Raw genomic sequence first — 19,890 nt, 5'->3', positions numbered from 1 at the left:
TGTGTAAAAATGAATATATCAAGAATAAATGTCCATCATTGAAAGAAAACTTGAACGGATTTTGCACACAGAATTAAAAAAAGAATCAGCAACTTTTTTTTGTCCTAACCTCCATTATCTGAAACTGGAACCTATATTAGCTGTAACACCCGTCAAGTCCACGTTGCGGTTCTACGGGTTATAGTTCATACAGGTGACCAGAACGAGCTTTTTGGGATCAATACATTGTTTAAGAAGTAGCTCAGGAAAGGAGGCAAATCGCTACTATCTCGACACTATCGGTTTAGACAGGCCACGAGAAAGAAGCTTACTGAGCAAAAACCACGAAAGTAACAATGTATTCAGTTTGAAAACTTGCAGCTAATTTGACACTCCAAGCTTTTGCCAGACTGCCTGGGCCAGACGATCAAGGTTTTCTCTCGTAGCTCTTTCGCCATACTTGTCAATCAACTGCACCAGCGCCGGGTCCAGCACAATTGTCCGAGAAACGCTGAGGGTGGACCGTGTGAGAATTTCAGCATCAAATCGCTTCAAAGTGGAGCTCGCTTCCATCACTTCCACTAAATCAATCCAGAGACGTTTTTCGCCGTGAAGAATCACGTTTGACACGCGAGGATCTCCATGCACCAGGTCATTCGCGTGAAGCTGCCATAACAGTTCAAAGAGGCTTCGTACTTCTTGTTGTGTCCTTGGGCGAGGCAGAGGTTCCCCAACTGGAGACAGCAATAGTGCTGCACTTTCAGGAGTTTCGATGAGCTCTCCCACAAGACTTATTGTCAAGCCTGTATGCTGGGCACGCGTCAAGGCCTTCTTCTCTTGATAAAGACGTCCCACGGAACATTTCTCCACAATTTGTAGTGCAAAAACCTTCCCATCGCGTCGAATGACCTTAAACACGCGTCTATGAGCGCCACGACCAAGAAACGCTTCGCCCACCACCACGTCGACGCCCAAACACAAGCAAGCAAGAGTCAAGCGCGACACCCACGGAGATACGTTGTCAGTAATGAAGTTCTGAAACAATGATTTCGATCCGTTGTTGGTCCACTTTGCAATTTGAGCTTTGACAACGACCGATTTGTGGCTTTTAATCAACCAAAACGAGCGGCGATCAAACAGAATAGCGCTTGCTGGTGCCTCGGGGAGAAGATTATGTAGATATCGTGCCAATTGTCCAAACGCAGCTTCAGTTATGGTGAGCTTGCTTTCGAATAGAATGCGGCAGTCAAACAATTCTTCCTCTGCTACTCCAAACCGAAATTCACTCGGACGTTTCACTCCATCGTTTGGTACTGGCTTGCCACGAAACATACCGCGGTGAGTCGCAAATCCATACGGTTTGAGATCTGTATTCTTGGTCACAACTGTGGACTGAGACAACCATTGATATTTCTCGCTATTGACGAAGATCATACCACAGCTGTGTAAGATGGTGCTGAAAAACGGAGTAATAAAGGCGTCGAAAACAGCCTTATTCGTAATGGCGTCGGCTTCAATCTGACTTTCCTCCGACCAAAATGCTTCTCCATCTCCTATTGGCGCAACTTCAATGATCAATTGGTCCTTTTCCAATCAATGCCGCATCAGAGTAGGACTTTGACGGTTTGTGTGGCAAAGAGGCCACAAGTTGCTCAAGTTGCATTTCAAGCCGCATTTGCTGAACGCTAGCTTCTCGAAGCAGAGCCAATGAATCGTGTTCGCTCGTGGCACCTTCCGGAACCACCACCAACACGTGGATTTCCCCTTCGTTTGGCTCAAAGTTGTCTCAAAAGTTCTTCGGGTTCTTGATCCACAGCAACGGATCCATGTGCGTAAAGCCTTCCGGTGTCCATGTTTATCGAGCGTCACAGCTTCCGCGCCGCTTCCATCGAGCCACTTGTCGTCGCTCTTCCGGGCGAGGAACAGCTCGAGCTCATCTGCATCGCACTTGATCTTGTTCTCCTTCTCCTTCTTGATGGCCTTCTTTAAGTCATCCACAGACTCGCTCGCATCGATCGTCACGGAGAAGGCGTTTCCCTTCACTCCAACGAGCGCACAGAACAGCTTCACCATGCTTCCAATTCCTTTCTATGAGCGAGGGACGTTCTCTCTCATATTTCAGCCAATCAAATGGTGCAATCAACTGTATGTACAAATTATATTAATTTATATAGATAGATAGACACAAAAACGCATGGATACTACGTATCTATCCGATACGATAATACTGGTTATGTTGATGATGTCGAACAACAGGAACTGGTAGATACCGAAATAGCGAGTGATTTATATGAGTACTCGAAAATAGAAAAGCATTCAGCATCTGACATAATACAGCTCTGTAAGGAAATTGATTTCATTAGTGCAAGTATCAAGAAGTGTCAAATCATCATCAACGAAAAGCACACTAACTAGGAAAAACACGTATTTTGTCGTATCCATCATAATATTTGAACACAACTCCATCAATTTTATCGTTTCGAATATTCTCAATAATTGATTTATGCAACATACGGTTATATATGGTGCGACTGGTTATGGAAGTCTACGAGATTCATATGTATTGTGCCTTTCTGCCAAAACGCCCTCAGTTTTATGGTCCTACGTAGGAGGGTGGCCTGCCAAGTTTCCAAGTGATGTAATATTAGTTTGTGCAGCTGTTGATAATGTTCCAGTTAATGTTGTTGCTGATAAAGTACTTGCAGACAACTTATTTGCTACTGAAACATTACCATTTGTAAGAATAGACATTTGAATAGATCCACTATTAGCAGCAAAAGTTAGCGGATGATTTGAAAACGTTTGTAGACAGCATTGTGTTCCATCAAACCATTGTTGACATGTAACTATACCATCGGTAATCTGATATAAAGCGCTATTTACAGCAGTAGATCCAATAATATCTAATTGTCTTGCTGGAGCTGTATTATTAGTGCCTACTAAACCTGTGGATCCTATCGTTATTTTTCTATTTCCATTTGTTCTCAAATGAAACTTATTTGCTGTTGTACTGCCAAATGTCTGATCTCCAGATACAGAATCAACAGATAATGAGCATGTGCTGCTCAATAGGGAGTTATTACAAGTTAGAGGAGTAGATCCACTAATATTCAGTGTTGATGATAGTGTTCCAAGCGAGGTGATATTTGGTTGAGCTGCAGTTAGAAGGGTACCAGTAAATTGCGACGCTGAGAGACTATTAATGTTGGTGATGACTCTATTTGAATCAACAGCAATCAATTTACCAGCAGAAGCAATTCCTAGTGTAATACCCGACAACACACTCAAATCAATCATTGTTCCATTTTGATAGATGTTTCCTGTAATGTACAAATCCAATGTGTAATTTACACCGTTTCGCTTGTTATATCGCAAATCTCCAACACTAATTGTTAGATAGCTAAAGGAGCCAATGTAGTCTAATGTAACGATGATATATAACTCGAAGGAAGCACATTTTATTCTATTATATATAGCAACACATTTTAGCTTTTCAAACGAAATCGTAGATTTCTGGCAACCTGGTTGCTAATATGAGTTCAATTCCTGATTTTAGTGGGATGCTTCCTAAAGCATTTAAGAAGAACTCTTTCCGAGTAAATGAAAAGCTTGGTATCCAGAAGCTCTTCCGAATGATAGTTTTAGGCTCAAGCTTCTCTGGTAAATCAAATCTAGCTTTCCATATACTTAAAGAGTCTCCACACGTCTATAGCCACTTACATATTATAGCCCGCAACCCTGAGCAAGAGTTATATGATTACATCAAAGAAAAATTACAAGGTTTTGTAACGTTTTATGATTCTGATGCACCTCCAAGTGTTGATGCCATCAAAGAGATTCCAAATGCTTTACAGCTTGTTATTATTGATGATTATTCCAACGATAAGAAGCTAGAGAAAGGTTTATTTAGTCATTTCTTTACTCGAGGAAGACACAAAGGACTTTCAACAATTTTCATAGCTCATAGCTATTTGGCTTCTATATCGCTATGAGAGAAAATGCAACTTACTATTTTTGCGAAATCACTTGCTTGGCAACACCAACTTCTGTTCCACTTGGATATTCACGTCCATCGACTGGTTTATACTCATTAACCGAAACTGGATTACCAACCGCTACTAATTACAATGTTGGACCGCGGAGTTCGGAGTTGCTTGTGTTGTATTAAGCAAAATACAGAATGATCAAACCAACAACTAAAGACAAATACAAAGGAGACCTTCTCCAGAGCTACACTTCAGGTTGTTGGCAGCTGGTTGAGGATCACGAGATCAGAACACACCTCAGCAGCCACCGTTGATGGCAACAAATGAACTCAAAGGTTGGTAGAGCCTTCGAGTCCTCAGACTCTCTCAGCAACAGGTGAGAACATTACACTAATACTCCTCGATTCACTGTTGCAAACAACGGATTTTCAAATGTGATTGGATTCGGTTCAGCAACGTACCCATCAAGTATTCAAACAACAAATCAAGTCTTCTTGAGCAATATCTCCCCACAAGTAAATCCCGTCAGCAATTATTTAATTCGTTCTAATCTCATTAACAATCGGGTTAGCACACCATCTGATATTATGACTTCGTTGAGTCCTCAAGGGACATCAATCGGTCAGTTGATCTCAATTCAGCCACCTGAATATTAATGGCTCTCTATTAATGATGGAGCATACAGTAATATTACTATGAGTATTGTTGATCAGGATTTTAACAATGTGAGATTTGAAGACTCGTGATAGAAAACAATAAATGTAATATTATATAGACTCGATAATGTTTCCAAGTTTTAAATCTCTCCGTGATCGAAAAAATAAATTGAAGCAACTCGCTGCAACGACGGGAATACAAGCAGCTCCATCAATGACAACAATGGGGATGCAAGCAGTACCGACGATGACTACAACAGGCATGCAGGCAATATGATTTAGCTGATATTGGAGATGAGGAAGACGCCTTGAGTGATATTGATGACTCACAGAGTACATATGACTTTGGGACTCAAGTTGAAGCTAATGATTTCAACTTTCAAAGGAATGCACGAGAAAAAAATAATTGATCAATACACCATTAATCCAACTACTATCAAAAGAAAGGTCAATACGATTCTAAATTCTGGTACTGCAGATTAAAACGTATATATTGGGACGGATGGTAAACTATTTAATGTAAATAACGGAAAGTTAGCAAACTACTAAATAAGTATGATTGGGTTGCAACGTATGATTATTTATTATATCTTATTGACATTGAGACAAAAGATACGGCTGTTGGTTCGTCGCATCAGTTTGGATTGAACATTGAGTCTGGAGCATACAAAGTGCTTCGCGATATTCTGATGAACAATACCTTCCAGAAGGTACTAGATTACCGATTCCATATAAGAAGGGAAGAAACCAACAAGGTGGCTATATTCCAGTAAATGGAGGTTATCGAGTGAATTACTGGACGGAAAATTGACAGTTATTGATGGTGATCGAATGAAAACCAACAGAGAAGTCTCATGGGAGGCGACACTTGATATATACTTGCGTGTAACCCCGTTACACTTATTATGATTGCCACGGGTGCAACTATTTCGGACGCAAAATAGTACCACGTTGGCAGCTTTATTTATTTTCAGCGCGTTGTCCAAATCCTCCCAAGTAGAGAAAGCAATGGGATCAAGAACCGGTTTGGGTTCCTGGACGTGAGTCTTCAATTTATTGCGAAGATACTCCATATCGGATTTCTTTTGACGTGGTATATATTGTGAGATGTTGTGAGTTGAATACAGCCTTGATTTTTTCTGTGTAGCCGACCCCAATAAATTTGAAGGCTGTAATACTAGTTAATATTGAACAAGCGATGACAGTAAGAGTTATAACAATTTATAACATTAAGACATTTACCTTCTTCGATTTCCCGAGAAGGGTTCAATGAGTCAATAGTGGAATCGCCGCAATGATCGGGTTGAAGTCTTCGTTTTTCCTTTCTGGGCGAGTCCTCTCCGTCGTCTGTAATACTGCGAGCTGGTTTATTGGTTAAGCTATTTAGAATAGGGATAGCTATGACTTGGTTCAACATCACTTACTTGTTGATCCCATTGCCACTTCAATTTCATACAGTCTCCAACTTGAGGCGGGATACTACTTCTCCGTTTACACCACGGTCAACACGCAGCGCCGTGCGACGATAGTAGTTCGCTCGGTCAGCACCGAGCGCGGCAAGACGGTTGCTCACTCGTTTGGTCGATTTATTCGGTTTCGACTGCTCTCCCGAATGGTCGGTTTTTTATTTGAGTGCATTTTACTTTCCATTTAGCTTCGTAAATTTCCTCTTACAACAAAAATAGACAGTTAAATTAGCGCACCTTTAACATGTTTCAGTGCCTTTAACGAAAGTAAACATAAGCTTCTTGAAGGTGCTTGAACGGCTTTCCTTGTAGCCTGCCGCCGATTTCTTTGCCATCGACGAAGCGCAACGACGCGGGTATCGTAGTACCGCCGACCAAGTCGGAAAATCTAGAGCTCGAAGCAGCACTCGACTGTGTATGGCATTAATTTGTCCGTCGCACGTACATTCCCTCACATCATTGTAAACTTTTCTTCTTGTCTAGAGACCTTGAATCTGCTCGATGAAGATATTTGTAACATGCAAAGTTCGATGCTAGAAAAGTTCTCTGAAATTTATTTCTGAGCTACTCGCCCACTTAATAAATTAAGGGAGATTTTACCTTTTGGATTCAGACGATGTCTGCGAGTGAAGTTCCTCCGTAGCTGTACTTTTGCATTTACATAACATGTATTTTACTTGCTTTTAATTTCGAAGATTAGCTTGTGTATTGTGATATCATAGTACCGGTACTTGACACGCTCGATTCCACCGGATTAGAAGACTTGCTTTTTATACAAAACCTTAAAAGATTGTTAAAAATAATACTTCGAAGAACTGTCAAACTTGAAACAATGTGGTGATACAAACCCACTGTCATATGAGGCTAAAATCAGTCTCAAAGGGTTGCAACAGAAATCTTGGAGAAGTCTCGCAAATCGAAAGATATTTTGTAAATCTCCATATTTGAAAAGTTTCATTCGAATTTCCCTAAAGATCATGAATGTGCACCTCATCAACCACCTAAATAATATCAACTATACTTGATCAAGAGCTGTTTAATGGGGAGCTGCTCTTAAGGGAGGATAACTTATTAGTAATACTGATATTAAAAAGTACTAAGTGAGAAGTCGCCTGTATTTTATAATGGGTTGATATTACTAAATTGGATGAAAGAATATGACGTATTTTATGAATAGTGTCCCTGACACTTTTACTGAACATGTATTATACCGTATTTGTGGGATCTAGTAAGACACAAATAATTGGTCCTAATCAAGTCAAAAATAAAACCTCGTTTAGGTTTTTCTATAAGCGCGCAAATGACTCCCGCCTCTCATTCAAGAACAAGATACAGTACGTTTCCTTTATATTTTTTGCATTTGCTAGTTTTCTAATATTTATGTAGAGATATATATCTCGAATAGCACAGGGACCATGATTTTTTTAGAAGCGCAAGTGAGCGTCGTTTGCTTGGGATATGGTGGACAATGAGGCCATTATCACTGACTTTAGAAAGGCTAACCATATTCCTAAAGGCCCTCGAGATGCCAATGGCAAATTTAGGACTTTCTTGTTGCCACCTCCGGAAGATGCGATTGTGCCTGAGTAATTTCAAATCACAGAACTTGTTTGGATTTCGATATATTATACTTTCGTTATTGTCGCATTTCATTAATTGAAAGAGTTTTGTAAGTGAATCAGAAAGGGTGTCACCCTTATGAATTTGATGTCTTACTTGATCCGTATGTCTCATTCGATCCGACAAATACGATAATATTAATACCGTCTCCTGAGCATTACAAAACCTGGAGAGGGTGCTTATATTTGTACCAATGGACACAATTTCAGCAGCCAATTGAAATGTAATATGGTCCAACGCATTCATAGGCGAGTTTCCCAAAACATAAAGTACGATTTGGTCCAATATTACATTTTGGTTAGCTCGTACTACGAACTTCGTAGCTGGGAAATATATTTTGCTTAGACTAAGTGCACTGCATACCCAAAGTCGTGACGACGTAGCTTGATATTGACGGAAGTGGAGCTGATATCGCCGACTTAGTGCTATATAAGTACAGTAACATTGATGGTACTTATAACTGCATTCACGTTCATCAAGAAGGTCAATATTGGTTACTGTGGGAGTCTGCCCATGGAATAGCGTCTCCAAGAAGACTCCGACGGCCCTGCATATACCAGTAGACGTAGTTTGAAGTGAATATCCTCACTGGAAACCACAGCTGTGCCCACGAGCTTTACCGTCTTGCTCGAAGCTACACCCGATGGCATCTACATGCTCGGAGCTATGGCCAGCGTCATGGGCTACCCACATTGGCCTGAGCTTGCCCGGCGTCGTGTCAGCGGCCTTGCACCAGCATGAGCATCTCCGCCTTGGCAAATGGGTCTATACGATGTCATCTCCGTGATTTTAGTTAGTGCTGCGTGCGGCGTCGTGTCCACGATTTCACCACCCTGCAGTACCGCGGTCCCAGAGCTCGTGGACATGACGCCGGACACAGCTCTAGCCCTAGGCACTGTGATCCTTGTAATTCTCTAGCAGCACGACTTTCACCTTCCTGTGATTGCAGAAGAGCCGGTACCCGCAGTGCAGGCGCCCGGTAATTGCTCTGTCGTCCAGTAGATGACTGGCTGCAGTGCAGTTCAATAGTTAGATTATATATAATAGAGCTTTTGGGTTTTGGCTGGTGGCGGCGCCTCTCACTCCAGCATTTGCACCGCCAGCCTTTCTCCCAGCGGACACTTGAGTCCCACACATAACAGTATTAACGCAAGTTACCTTTGCACCAGTATGGTAGAGACCCGAAGCCGGGCTGCTACCAATTCACAGGTTATGAGCCCAACAAGGGACTCATCCAGCGCCAACTCGTCGCCACCGCCGGCAGACGAAGCCCCTTTAGCCACGGAAAATTCGGGTGTTGCACTAACCCGCATCGAGCGACAGCTTGAAGGGCTATTGGCCCATTTCCCATCACTGGCCACGCAGGCACATCAGTCGTTGACCTCGCCGGTTGCAGCTGAGAAAACTACGCCGCAACCACAGCGGCGTCTCATTCGAGAATCCAACGCCACCCAGCCCGCGCAGGAAACACAGCGTGTTCTCACCCCGTACGGGACCCGCAGAAATCCAGTCGCGGAAGACCTTCCGGCGCCCTCCAGCCAGACCGACACCAGCTTACGCTCCTCCAAGACGCCGAGACCCCCAAACACAAGTCCGCCCCCGCAACGCAGGGTGTTGCCGCCGCCACGCCCCAACACTCGCCCTCGCACTTGGACCTCCCGGCCGACCCGATGAGTGGTCAGCACCGCTGCACGCGGTGCATGAACGCGAGCAACAAGTCTCCCCCAACGCCCGCCGGACCGATGACAACTACAAGACGTGGCGGGCTGAGATATGGACGATCTTGGACGCCTCCAACTTGCTGCCCCCGCTGCTCAAGAACGAGCGCATTGAAGATCAAGACAACGAGGCGCAGCGCAGGCGTTTTCAGCAGCCCCTGTGCGTGGCGCAGCGTGAGGTTGTGATGGCTCTCAGCGAAGAGCTTCAAGGCCGGTTCTCAAATGTGATTGAGCGTGCTGACCCGGTGTTACTGTGGAACACGCTGGCCGACCACAACGACAACCGCCCTGGTGTCAACACGGTGTTCTTGAAGCGCGACCTTCTCAACCGCCGCTTGCAGCGCGATGAGCCATTGGAGAGATACATCAAGGACGTGGATAACTACAAGCAGCGCCTTCGCCGAGCCAACCAGCAACTACCAGAAGTAGAAGCTGTTTCAATCCTATTATATAATAGAGATGGAGTATACCCAGCGGTCGTTAACGAACATGAAGTACGGCTTGCCCGCGGCGAGTCCATCTCATGGGAACAGGCCATCGAGCGCCTTCGTCTTGCTGAGCACGCACGACAAGTAACTGAGCGTCAACAAGGCAGTAGTGGACGTGTAGTTCAACACGACGTTGCATTTGTTGGTGACCGCGGAGGTGGTCACGGTCGTGGGGGGAGGTCGTCGCAGCACAAGCAATGCCAGAGGCGACAACGGCCGCAACAACCAACGCGGTCGTGCACGTAGTCCAAGTCGAAGCACATCTCCCCGAGGCCGCAGCAAGCGCCAGAAGAGCAAGAGTTCGTCGCGTGGCAGAGAAGCCATTGCTGCCCGAAGTGCAACGCGTGCGGGAAATCGGGTCACTGATGCGGCGACGCCGAGAGCTCCGAGCGCAACAACTCCGGTCGCAGTAACAACGGTCAACAGCAGCCGCGCAGTATGGGTGGAATCGTGGTTGTGAAGGACGTTGAGCCGGTAGCGCCGACTAGCAACAAAAACAAGGGGGTGGTACTTGCCGCGCAAGGCAGCACTCGTGCTCTGTGCACAACGTCTGACATGGTTGAGTGGATCCTGGACAGTGGTGCCCAGACGAGCGTCACCAGCGACCTCACCCTGTTCACGGAGCTTGGTGAGAACGCCACGCCTGAGTTGCAGTTCGGAAACGGAACGAGCGAGCTGGCACGGTTCTCATGCGTGTCGTGAATGAGCATACAGGCATGAAGGAAAAACGGTTCATGGAGATTGTTAGCTACTCAAAGTCGTCGCCATTTAATCTCTTGTCGCAGACGTACATGCAGTTCAACTACGGCTTCAAGGTTCGTGTGTCGGATAACCAGCTGGTAACGTGGCTCGTGAAAGACTCACTCAAGCTACGCTTCAACTACGAACGCGGTATGTACCGCATGTGGACCCCACGCGAGGCCAAGGCCGTGCTGCTGACCAAGTCCAACAGCGTTGAGGACCCCATGGTTGCTTCACAACCGCATGGGCCATGCGAGCATGGGTACTATTCGAGCAATGAAAGACAAGGAGTATACGTTTGGAATAAAGCTGCAGCAGCAGCGCTTTGCTCCTTACGAGTGCGTTCCATGTATTGAATCAAAGACCCGGCGCATGAGCTATACGCGTCGATCAACTCGTACTGCCAAGAAACTAGAGAAACTTTGCGTTGACCTCTGCAGCGTCGGAGTGGAGACGATATCGAAGTCCAACCAGTTCCTGTTGGTTATTGACACGAGATACAAGTGGGGGTATCTCCTGGCAACCAAGAGCCAAGCAGCTGCTAATATCAAGACGCTGACCAACAAGCACAAGGTGCAGTTTCCGAAGAACAAGCCCCTGATGTTATTTTCGAACGGAGGGGGTGAGTTCATTAACAACGACCTTAAAGTCTACTGCGAAGAGCAAGGGATAGAACTGCGCTCTACGAACCCGTACAGTCCGCAGGAGAACTCCGTCATCGAGCGTGCAGACGATACTGCGCCAGGTCCGGTCGATGCTTCATGCCACCCAGTAGCCGCTGTCGCTCTGGGGTGAGACGTTTCTACATACTATTGCTACACTGAACGTCAAGCCGACCCAGGCACTGAAGGACAAGAAGACCCCGCATGAAGCCCTGCATGGAGAACGCCCAGACCTCAACCAACTGCGTACATCGGGATGTCTCGTGCACGTACACATTCCTGATGACTCGCGCAAGCGCAAAGAGAAGCTGTCCGCACGCACACAGCTCTGTCTCCTACTTGGCTATAGCAACCAGACGAAAGGCTATAAGCTCCTGAACCTGCGCACAGGTTCCGTGACGACATGCAGAGTTGGTAATATGAAGACTCACGAGCAGTACATCGTGGACAGCGACTACGTGGAGAAGCTACTACGTAACACCTACGCGTACGGCGACTACGAGACTCCGCCCAGCATTCCGATCGTTCCGATCAGGACGACGATGAAGACGTATGCAGAGCTGCCCAAGGACGTCACCGCGCAGCGCGCGGCCCAGTTTACAATGCTGGACATCATTGAAGGAAGCACAGACGCAGTGGGAACATCCACCGAGAAAGTGACGACGGCAGTGACACCAGACTCAGCAGTACCTGCTGCTCCAGTGGGAGAGTGCAAGCGCAAGGGCAGTGCGCGCACTAACCGCATGCGCAAGCCTCGGACGAGCACGGGTTAGGGGAGCACGAAATTGCAAACTTCGCTGCTCGTCGTTAAGTTCGCGAGCACGAAAACAACGAAATTCGCGCTCGTAGCCTTTAAGTTCGAAAACCACGAGCACACTGACTCGAATGCTCGTTTATGTACCCATTCGGTCGGGTGCGTGCTCGTTCTAAGGGAATGTGATTGGTAAAAAATGTATTCGAAAATTTTGAATTAGCGATCTAAGATCGCAAATGGCATTGTAAGATTTCCACGGTAGGAGCAGCCTGCTTCTCTCGACACTCGACTTTCGACGACGACCGTGATTCTGGCCAAAAGAGTTGGTAAGAACTACTTCTTCCGGCAGTGTTGCTGTTGACGCTAGCAAGTGAATTATGCAGCAACCCCAGTCTGCGTTGAAGCCTCCGGCTGCAGTAAAGCAAGCCATCGCGAACTTCCAGTCGATAGGGCCGTTCAAGTTGATTCCTTCTGCAGAAAACGAGACTTCCTACATATTTAAGTGGGGAGTAAGGGTCGAGTACCGCGACGAGAACAACAAGCTCACAGTCCGGTGGGCGTGTTTGGCCGATGAAACGTTCTGAACGTCAGGTGAAAATCTCTACCGGATGTCTACAGGAAAGACATCCCCAGCTGCCCAGCATCTCCGACAGGTACATAATCTTGCATCGCCAAAGCCAGATGTTGAAGATACTGGTAAGAGGAAGCGAGATAGCGAGATCGACAAATTCGCCCCTCGCCGCTGTATACCAGCAATCCGTTCTTGATGGCTTCCAGGTTAGTAAAGCGGACAATAGCGCCGTGACGCTCGAAGTCCGAAGAGATCTTCTGGTAGCTCTCGACCGGCTTGGGCAGCGGCTTGTCCACGGTCTCTTGGTCATCGTTGCTCTCCTCCGAGTTGCGCTCACCCAGGTCCAGCGAGCTGGCCGAGCTGTTGCGTCGCATAGCACCCTGGCCAGGTCATCGTAACCCTCGGTGGGGGCAACACCACCCGCCAGCGCGTCGACAACAGGCGACTTGAACTGGAACGTCTTGGCAAAGATGTAATTGATGTTCATCGTTTCCATCGACTCGATGAGACACGTTGCACGTATAACTCCAGAGCCAACTCCCGGATCTTCTGGTCTTCGTGGTCGAGGAGCGAAATAAGCAGGTGGAACAGCGGCTGCGACTGGTCCAGGAGGTTCGCGCAGGCCTCAGTAATGTTCGTCGACGAGCCGTTAGTGAGATAGTCCTTGAGGATCATCTCCACCTGGCGCGGTACGACGGCATCTTGTTGTCAATAAAAAGCTGACGTGCTTCCAGAGCCACCAACGAGTACTGTTTCTCCTTGAAGGTAGGGGGCTTCTCGAGCAGCGGCACGAAGCAGCGGCCTTCACGGACTTACGAGGAGTACCACGCGCCATCTGAGCAAGAAGCTGCAGCAGCAGCTTGTTCTTCGACTCCAACGCCTTGTTCGAGAGAGCAATGGAGAAGACCTTATCCAGATCAGACGGGTTCTGCTGGCGCAAAGCCATCACCACGTCCTCAATGTTGTGTGAGTTCACGTACACGGTTTTCACCGTGAAGTACTCGTTGATCAGATCCGTCAGAACCGCCTCCTCGCCAGATCTCAAGCCGTGCTTGTACTTCCTGGCAATGTCGCGCAGCCTCAGGACGGACGCCTCGAAGTCCGAGCGCTTCCAGTTCGTGTCGAGCGTCTTCTTGTTCTCGTCCAAGGTCTCAGCAACCTCCGCGACGTTGAACTCGTGGGTGGCCGTCGGCTCCTCGGACGCAGCCTTCTTGAACGTCTGGACGTGTTCTCCGCGAACACGTCCAGCGGGATACGGTCAGCCAACGACGATATGGCCTCCTCGATGTCCAGGGCCCTGCAGCACGCTCTTGAGCACCGCCAGCGACTTGCGCATCTTGTGCACCGACTTGATACTGTTGCCGTTCGTGTTTTCCGACGAAGGCAGCTTGACCATGAACAATTGGTCCTCCTTACAACTTCAACTCCCAGCTCCCGATTTCCCAGGCGAATATCTTTGAAGCGTACGCTAGAAGAAGATTCTGATCCTGTACAGTGACTACGGCAACATCTAAACAAACGTTGAAAACAGATATTGCTTACATTAAATGTCTGCAATCACAACCCCATTTCGTGTCTACAGTCAATTCTTGGATTAGTGATTGTAGTGTAAGGTTGTACATACAGCTTCTCCTAGACGTGAATGCGTACCTGATCTCGTTTTCAAACGCCGGTGAACGCTGAATTCGTTCTTCTTAAGTATGCAGTCATTCCAACGCTGCTCACAGCGCATTATTTATTCGACGAATACCGCTGTGCCGCCAACTCCGCTCTGGTAGTAACTTCTTGTTGAAGGTCATTCACAAGCCGCTGCATTCGATTTGTGTGAGCTTGCTTGAGGTGACGCTGGGTTTGGTGTCGATGTTCTCCAGATTGACGTGGTGGAACAGAAGGATGGGTCTCGCGATGACGCCCCCGGTACTGAATTTGTCGTGGCGCGTCCTGCTGGAGTTGTCCAAGCTCCAGGCATTGACGGCGCCGTAGCTCAGATAGACGGTGTTCATGGTGCGTTTTATCCTGGACGAAGATCTGTGTTTGAGTAGGTGGTACCACCAGCAGTACACTGGAATTAAACGCGGCTCCACCGGTAAAGGGTAACTGAATTTGCGGAGATGAAACGAGTCCTTCACTGTCCTTGTAACTCCGAGCCAGAACTTCTGGTTTATTTTCAATTCGATTGTCTCGAAAGTTCTTGCCTTCGTGGTCTGGATTTGCTTCAGGAGAGACGTGATCAGGTTTGCTACAAAGGTAAGCATTTCGCCAAGCTTCCTTCATCCGATTTTCCATTTGACGGTCTTTCGGAGTCATCCAGACATCATCATCGGAGTCGCTATCTTCAAAACTGTGGTCACGGCTGAGTGAGAACTTGGTTATGCAGCGCATTCCACCGTTGATAGCGTTACCGATCGTCGTAGCTGCTGCTCCGATACTGCGCTCAAGAGTGGCATTGAGCTGCTCTGCATATTCCTTGTGTTCTGTGTCACCTTTCAAAACTGTGCTTGATTGTTGTGACTGTTCTTGTCGCTCATGACCCACTAAATCTGGGTCGTTGAGCAGCACATCCTGGATAGAAATTTTTAGCCATGCTTCATCAATTCGATTCGACTGGTGCTTGAAGCGCATTTGCTGCTTCTGCAGATTTTCACGCAGAACCGACGTTGCATCCGCTTGGCGTTGAATTTGTAGGTTCATTCCGACTGTGTATTCGTAACTAGACTCTGCACGCGAGATTCAAGTTGACGCGCCGCCTGCGTTGTCAGCTCCAAAATTAAATGCCGGACTGGTTCCTCCATACTGGTTGTAATTTCACGTTGAATTTCGCTGCGGGCACGCTGGAGCTCTGTATCGATTGTTTGTTTTGCCTCAGCAATAGCTGCAGCTACCGTTTCGTCCACCACTTCCCGTACTTGCTTCGCACTTAAAGAATCATGCTGCAGGCTTGCCAATTCATCTTGAACGACTTGGCGAATGTGACTAGCGAAAGTAGCTTGGCTATTGGCGATAGTTTGTTCGATCTCGACCAAAAGCTTCTGAGCGATGTCCGTCTGCGAGGTAATCACTTGACTGGACTGATGCACGTTTTGAAGAGCCGCACCCAGCTTCTTATTGACGAATTCTTCCATCTGTATAACTCGGTCCCCTTCCAGCGCCTGCATTCGCTGGAATTGAGATGATAACTCGCTTTGTGTCGTAGCTAGAGCTTCACCAAGCTGATGGCAAGTGTACGTTGTTGTTCAGTAAGCTGATAGACTCTTGTTTCAGTCGAAGCTTGAACAGCCATCAGCGCCGCGTTTTGTGCATTGTTTTCTCCACGCTGACGATGCTGGAACATGGCCTGTTCTTCAGCAAGGGCCTGGGTTTGGGTAATGAAGTGCTGCGCAATGTTTATGACGCGTTGGGTTGCGTTTGGAGAGAGCTCTCGCGCTGGCGTCTGTGTGGCCATATGTGGGACGATGGCGGTGTCTTCACAATAATTGAAGCCGTGCCCAGCAGGGGATACGTATCGGATCTCGGATGGATGTTCAGTGTGGGCGGGAGCTGGTTGGGCTTCAGACAAGGCCACAGCTTGGGCAGTGGTGTATGCGGTTTGGGCGTCGTCATGTGCAGCAGCATGTGCAGCGGCTTCAGCAGCAGCTTGGGCGCGAGTCAGCACCATTGTTTCTCTCCTCGGAGGGAAATAACGCTTTCAGATTGCAAAATATGCAGTCGATTAATAGCCAGTAAAAAAACATTGTTTTCGGCAAATTATATCGCAGAAGAACGAGCAAAATTGGCGCGCTCCCCCCCCCCCCCTGAAACTGATAATGGCTACGAGCACTAAAACCTCGACGAGCACGGCTCGTGCGATTTTCGTGCTCGTCAAAAAACCTCACGAGCACGGCCTCAAAAGCTCGTCCGAGGCTTGCGCATGCGTGTGATGAAGTCGGTCCCAGCGAAAATTGAAGCTTCTGAGCGACCGAAGTGAAGGCGTTAGCAGTCTGTGCGCCTGAAGGGCTAGCGTAACGGCGTCGAGCGTTGAGGATGTGCAAATTCCGGTCAACCACAAAAAAGCAGCAAGATCAAAGAAGTGGCTGGACTGGAAATTGGCGATGCAGGTAGAGATGGACTCGCTGAGCCAGCATGGCACTTGGATCCTGGTGCCGCGCACCGATACCAAGGGCAAGCGTGTCATCTCGTGCAAGTGGGTATACGCTCTCAAGCTCGATGCAACCGGGTGCATCAAACGCTACAAAGCAAGACTGGTAATGCGGGGTTCCTCCAGCGCATGGGCATTGACTACAACGAAACGTATGCTCCCGTAATCCGGTTCGAGACGATACTGTGTGTTTTCCTGTTCGCGTTGCAGCGTGGATGGGCTATCTTGCAGTATGACGTAAAGACAGCGTTCCTCTATGGCGACCTCGACGAGGAGGTCTACATGGAGCAGCCACCGGGCTTCGGTAACGACTCTCCGAACTACGTTTGTCTACTCAAGAAGAGCCTCTACGGTCTTCGACAGGCGCCGCGCGTCTGGAACCAGACACTGTACAAGTTCTTAACGAAGATTGGGCTCGAGCACCTTGACTCCGACAATGGTCTCTACGCAAAAAAAAAGTGGGAGGAGAAGTGACATTGCTGCTTACTGTCTACGTCGACGACCTTCTACTGCTAGGCCCGAGCGACCTGTGCGCCCAGGTTTCGCAGCAGCTCGCCGCTGAATACGAGCTGAACGCCCTCGGAAGTATCTTCTCGGGGTGGAGATCCTTATTGACCGCCAGCGGCGGCACGCTATCTTCTGTCAGCGACAGTATATTCGAGAAGTACTGCGACGATTTTCACATGGAAGGGTGCAACAGTGTTGCAACACCGGAAGCGCTGCGCGCTGAGGTGGTGACCAAGAGTAACAAGTGACACAGAATCACCGTACCGAGAGCTTGTCGGTGCACTTCAGTATTTGGTTTCTGCGCCGAGACCAGATATTGCTCATGCCGTGCGGCATCTCAGCAAGTACCTGTCCTGCTTCGACCACAGCCATTACGCCATGGCCAAGGGAGTACTGCGTTACCTCGCTAGCACAGCCAACTACGGCCTAGTAATGGACGTACCTGCCGAGACCGATGTCCAGCTGGTGTGCTACACCGACGCTGACTACGCGAACGACCGTGATGACCGAAAGAGTGTGAGCGGGTTTGTGACTTTCGTTAGCAGCAACGTGGTCTCGTGTGGATCACGAAAGGAGGAGATCATCGCACAGAACACAACTGAAGCGGAGTATATTGCAATGAATGACAGCGAAGCCTGGCAAGCACAGTAAGTCAAAGCATATCCAGAACAAGTTCCATCTAGTTCATCACCTGGTTGAAGAGGAGCGGATTCGCATTCGCCATGTCGGAACAGACGACATGATTGCAGATAGCATGACCAAGCCACCAGCCACGCTGAAGTTTGAGAGCTGCCGCGAGGGTATAAAGGTGCTGCGCATCGACCGCGTGTAGACGTCAACTCGTTCAGCGGGAGCCAAGTCAAGACGTCGCTCATGACCTCGAAAAGATGCAGCGCGTCTTGGAAGCTATAGGGGGCTAAGAACAAGGCTAAGGGCAAGGACAAGGACAAGGACAAGGACGAGCATCAGGGCAAGAACGACTACTGCAACAGACCTACGCTATTGGTGATCATGTTGAAGTGCACTTCAACTTGATCAAGAGGGAGTGTGATTTGCAGAAGAGCCGGTACCCGCAGTGCAGGCGCCCGGCAATTGCTCTGTCGTCCAGCAGATGACTGGCTGCAGCGCAGTTCAATAGTTAGATTATATATAATAGAGCTTTTGGGTTTTGGCTGGTGGCGGCGCCTCTCACTCCAGCATTTGCATTGCCAGCCTTTCTCTCTGCGGACACTTGAGTCCCGCACATAACAGTGTTAACGCAAGTTACCTTTGCACCAGTATGGTAGAGACCCGAAGCCGGGCTGCTACCAATTCACAATTCCTGTCCGTAGTGTAGCGCCGCGTTCCTTGAGCCATGGACGGCGATTTCTGTTGTGCTAAAATGCGTTTACAACCTTGACTTGGTTTTACTATGGCAATTTGCACCCCTGCGTTTGCAACCCCAACTTAATTTTACTATGCTGGGGCTGACTTGCTATTTGTATGCTACGGTTGCAAAAGTCCGCCGTTCATGCGACGGTGCTTGCAACGAAGGTTGTAAACGGCACCCCAATTTTATGCGTGGTACCAGCCTCAAATCCGGTCACTACGGACCATATAGCCTATAACAGGATTATTATTATTGAATTAAATGGAATTTTAGTAATACTGACGATCCCCTCGGTAGTAATCACTTGACTTGGAATACTCCCTCAACAGCATTAAATTAGCGGTTTCCGTTGACCACTCACTTACAAACCCAAGATATTATTCCCTCTCGCTAGATTTATTCGGATGGCCTGTACAGTTAAGGCTGTTCCCACAGTTAAGTACCCCAGAATAGGAACATTTGACTTTATATGTATTTACGATTGAGGGTAAATGACTTTTGGTTCTTGTGGCCTGCATTCTTCCAAGTTCTGCGTGCGCTGAATTTTTCGCAATCCGCTCACCGATCCATCGGATACTCCAGTCGCGCCGGCACGAACGAGAAACTTAGCGATCCACATGAGATGCTCTTTAATTGCTTCTGGCTCAAGGCCTCCTCAGTCCATGTACTACGCTCCATATCGACCGCGTCCAGGTTTTCTGAGCCATTCTCAGAGCCATCTACAGCCAATCTAGGTTACCAACTCCACAGAAGTCTGCATATATGGGATCTTCTGCAGTTGTGTTCTCGTCCGGCGCGTTCAGAAGCTCGTCCACGGACATCGTGCAGGCGAGATAACTTCGTCGCAAGCTCATCGGACATTGCATCATCTTCGTCTGGATCTTCGAAGATGCAATTGAAGTAGTCTAAACGCCCGGTGTGCTTCCTGCATCTTGCGAAGTGGAACGGTGAAATAAACTAATCGTTTCCACTACTTATGTAATATCTGAGTGGCTCTTGCCACGCGTACACTCGTACAATTCGCTGGAAGCAGGTCGCAGCTTAGCATTGGAGCCAAAGCACACGCTGAGTACTTCGATTGGCTGCTTACACGCGGGACCCACTCGAAGTGAGCGATCACCCGTCTAGGCTCTCTCTAGTTTTGTTCATTGACATGATAAGCCTTCGATCCAATGCATCATTATCTGTTTTACCTGCATCTGCACAGTCCGTCTTCAGTCTTGACAATTACCAGATAT

The 19,890-nt window shown here is 47.8% G+C and overlaps 7 protein-coding genes across 8 annotated transcripts; 2 read left to right on the top strand and 5 right to left on the bottom strand.

Annotated features, from left to right (window-relative positions):
• Positions 1-360: 360 nt before the first annotated feature.
• On the bottom strand, positions 361-2,052 carry PPTG_07745 (hypothetical protein; the record flags this gene model as incomplete). Its single annotated transcript, XM_008902104.1, has 2 exons — positions 361-1,563; positions 1,711-2,052. The coding sequence occupies 2 exons, from the start codon at positions 2,050-2,052 to the stop codon at positions 361-363; spliced, it is 1,545 nt and encodes a 514-aa protein (XP_008900352.1).
• Positions 2,053-8,919: 6,867 nt separating this feature from the next.
• Positions 8,920-10,326, top strand: PPTG_07744 (hypothetical protein; the record flags this gene model as incomplete). The annotated part of the gene is made up of 3 exons (XM_008902103.1): positions 8,920-9,194; positions 9,250-10,082; positions 10,160-10,326. 3 exons carry the CDS (start codon positions 8,920-8,922, stop codon positions 10,324-10,326), a joined length of 1,275 nt encoding a protein of 424 aa, XP_008900351.1.
• Positions 10,327-12,309: 1,983 nt separating this feature from the next.
• Positions 12,310-14,302, top strand: PPTG_22192. 2 transcript variants are annotated; one of them, XM_008902363.1, is made up of 2 exons: positions 12,310-12,723; positions 12,848-14,302. In XM_008902363.1, the coding sequence occupies exon 2, from the start codon at positions 13,538-13,540 to the stop codon at positions 14,099-14,101; it is 564 nt and encodes a 187-aa protein (XP_008900611.1). In that variant the 5' UTR covers positions 12,310-12,723; positions 12,848-13,537; the 3' UTR covers positions 14,102-14,302. The 2 variants fall into 2 exon arrangements, with proteins under 2 accessions (XP_008900611.1, XP_008900610.1); XM_008902362.1 differs by having other exon boundaries at positions 12,310-12,766.
• Positions 12,612-13,015, bottom strand: PPTG_07743 (hypothetical protein; the record flags this gene model as incomplete). Its single annotated transcript, XM_008902102.1, has 1 exon — positions 12,612-13,015. The coding sequence occupies one exon, from the start codon at positions 13,013-13,015 to the stop codon at positions 12,683-12,685; it is 333 nt and encodes a 110-aa protein (XP_008900350.1). The 3' UTR covers positions 12,612-12,682.
• A 70-nt stretch (positions 14,303-14,372) lies between the features above and the next one.
• PPTG_07741 (hypothetical protein) lies at positions 14,373-15,332 on the bottom strand (the record flags this gene model as incomplete). Its single annotated transcript, XM_008902101.1, has 1 exon — positions 14,373-15,332. One exon carries the CDS (start codon positions 15,330-15,332, stop codon positions 14,373-14,375), a length of 960 nt encoding a protein of 319 aa, XP_008900349.1.
• Positions 15,333-15,834: 502 nt separating this feature from the next.
• On the bottom strand, positions 15,835-16,296 carry PPTG_07740 (hypothetical protein; the record flags this gene model as incomplete). Its single annotated transcript, XM_008902100.1, has 1 exon — positions 15,835-16,296. The coding sequence occupies one exon, from the start codon at positions 16,294-16,296 to the stop codon at positions 15,835-15,837; it is 462 nt and encodes a 153-aa protein (XP_008900348.1).
• A 2,572-nt stretch (positions 16,297-18,868) lies between these two features.
• Positions 18,869-19,521, bottom strand: PPTG_22191 (hypothetical protein; the record flags this gene model as incomplete). The annotated part of the gene is made up of 3 exons (XM_008902361.1): positions 18,869-18,884; positions 19,215-19,350; positions 19,392-19,521. 3 exons carry the CDS (start codon positions 19,519-19,521, stop codon positions 18,869-18,871), a joined length of 282 nt encoding a protein of 93 aa, XP_008900609.1.
• Positions 19,522-19,890: the final 369 nt, after the last annotated feature.

This window comes from Phytophthora parasitica, assembly GCF_000247585.1.
Source record: "Phytophthora parasitica INRA-310 unplaced genomic scaffold supercont2.13, whole genome shotgun sequence".
In the NCBI taxonomy this organism is placed as follows: Eukaryota; Oomycota; class Peronosporomycetes; order Peronosporales; family Peronosporaceae; genus Phytophthora; species Phytophthora nicotianae.
This window is presented reverse-complemented; position numbering and strand designations above follow the sequence as displayed.

What these genes read in the sequence shown, in the direction of transcription:
- PPTG_22192 (XM_008902363.1), top strand. Translation starts at nt 13,538, where the DNA reads ATGGAGAAGACCTTATCCAGATCAGACGGGTTCTGCTGGCGCAAAGCC.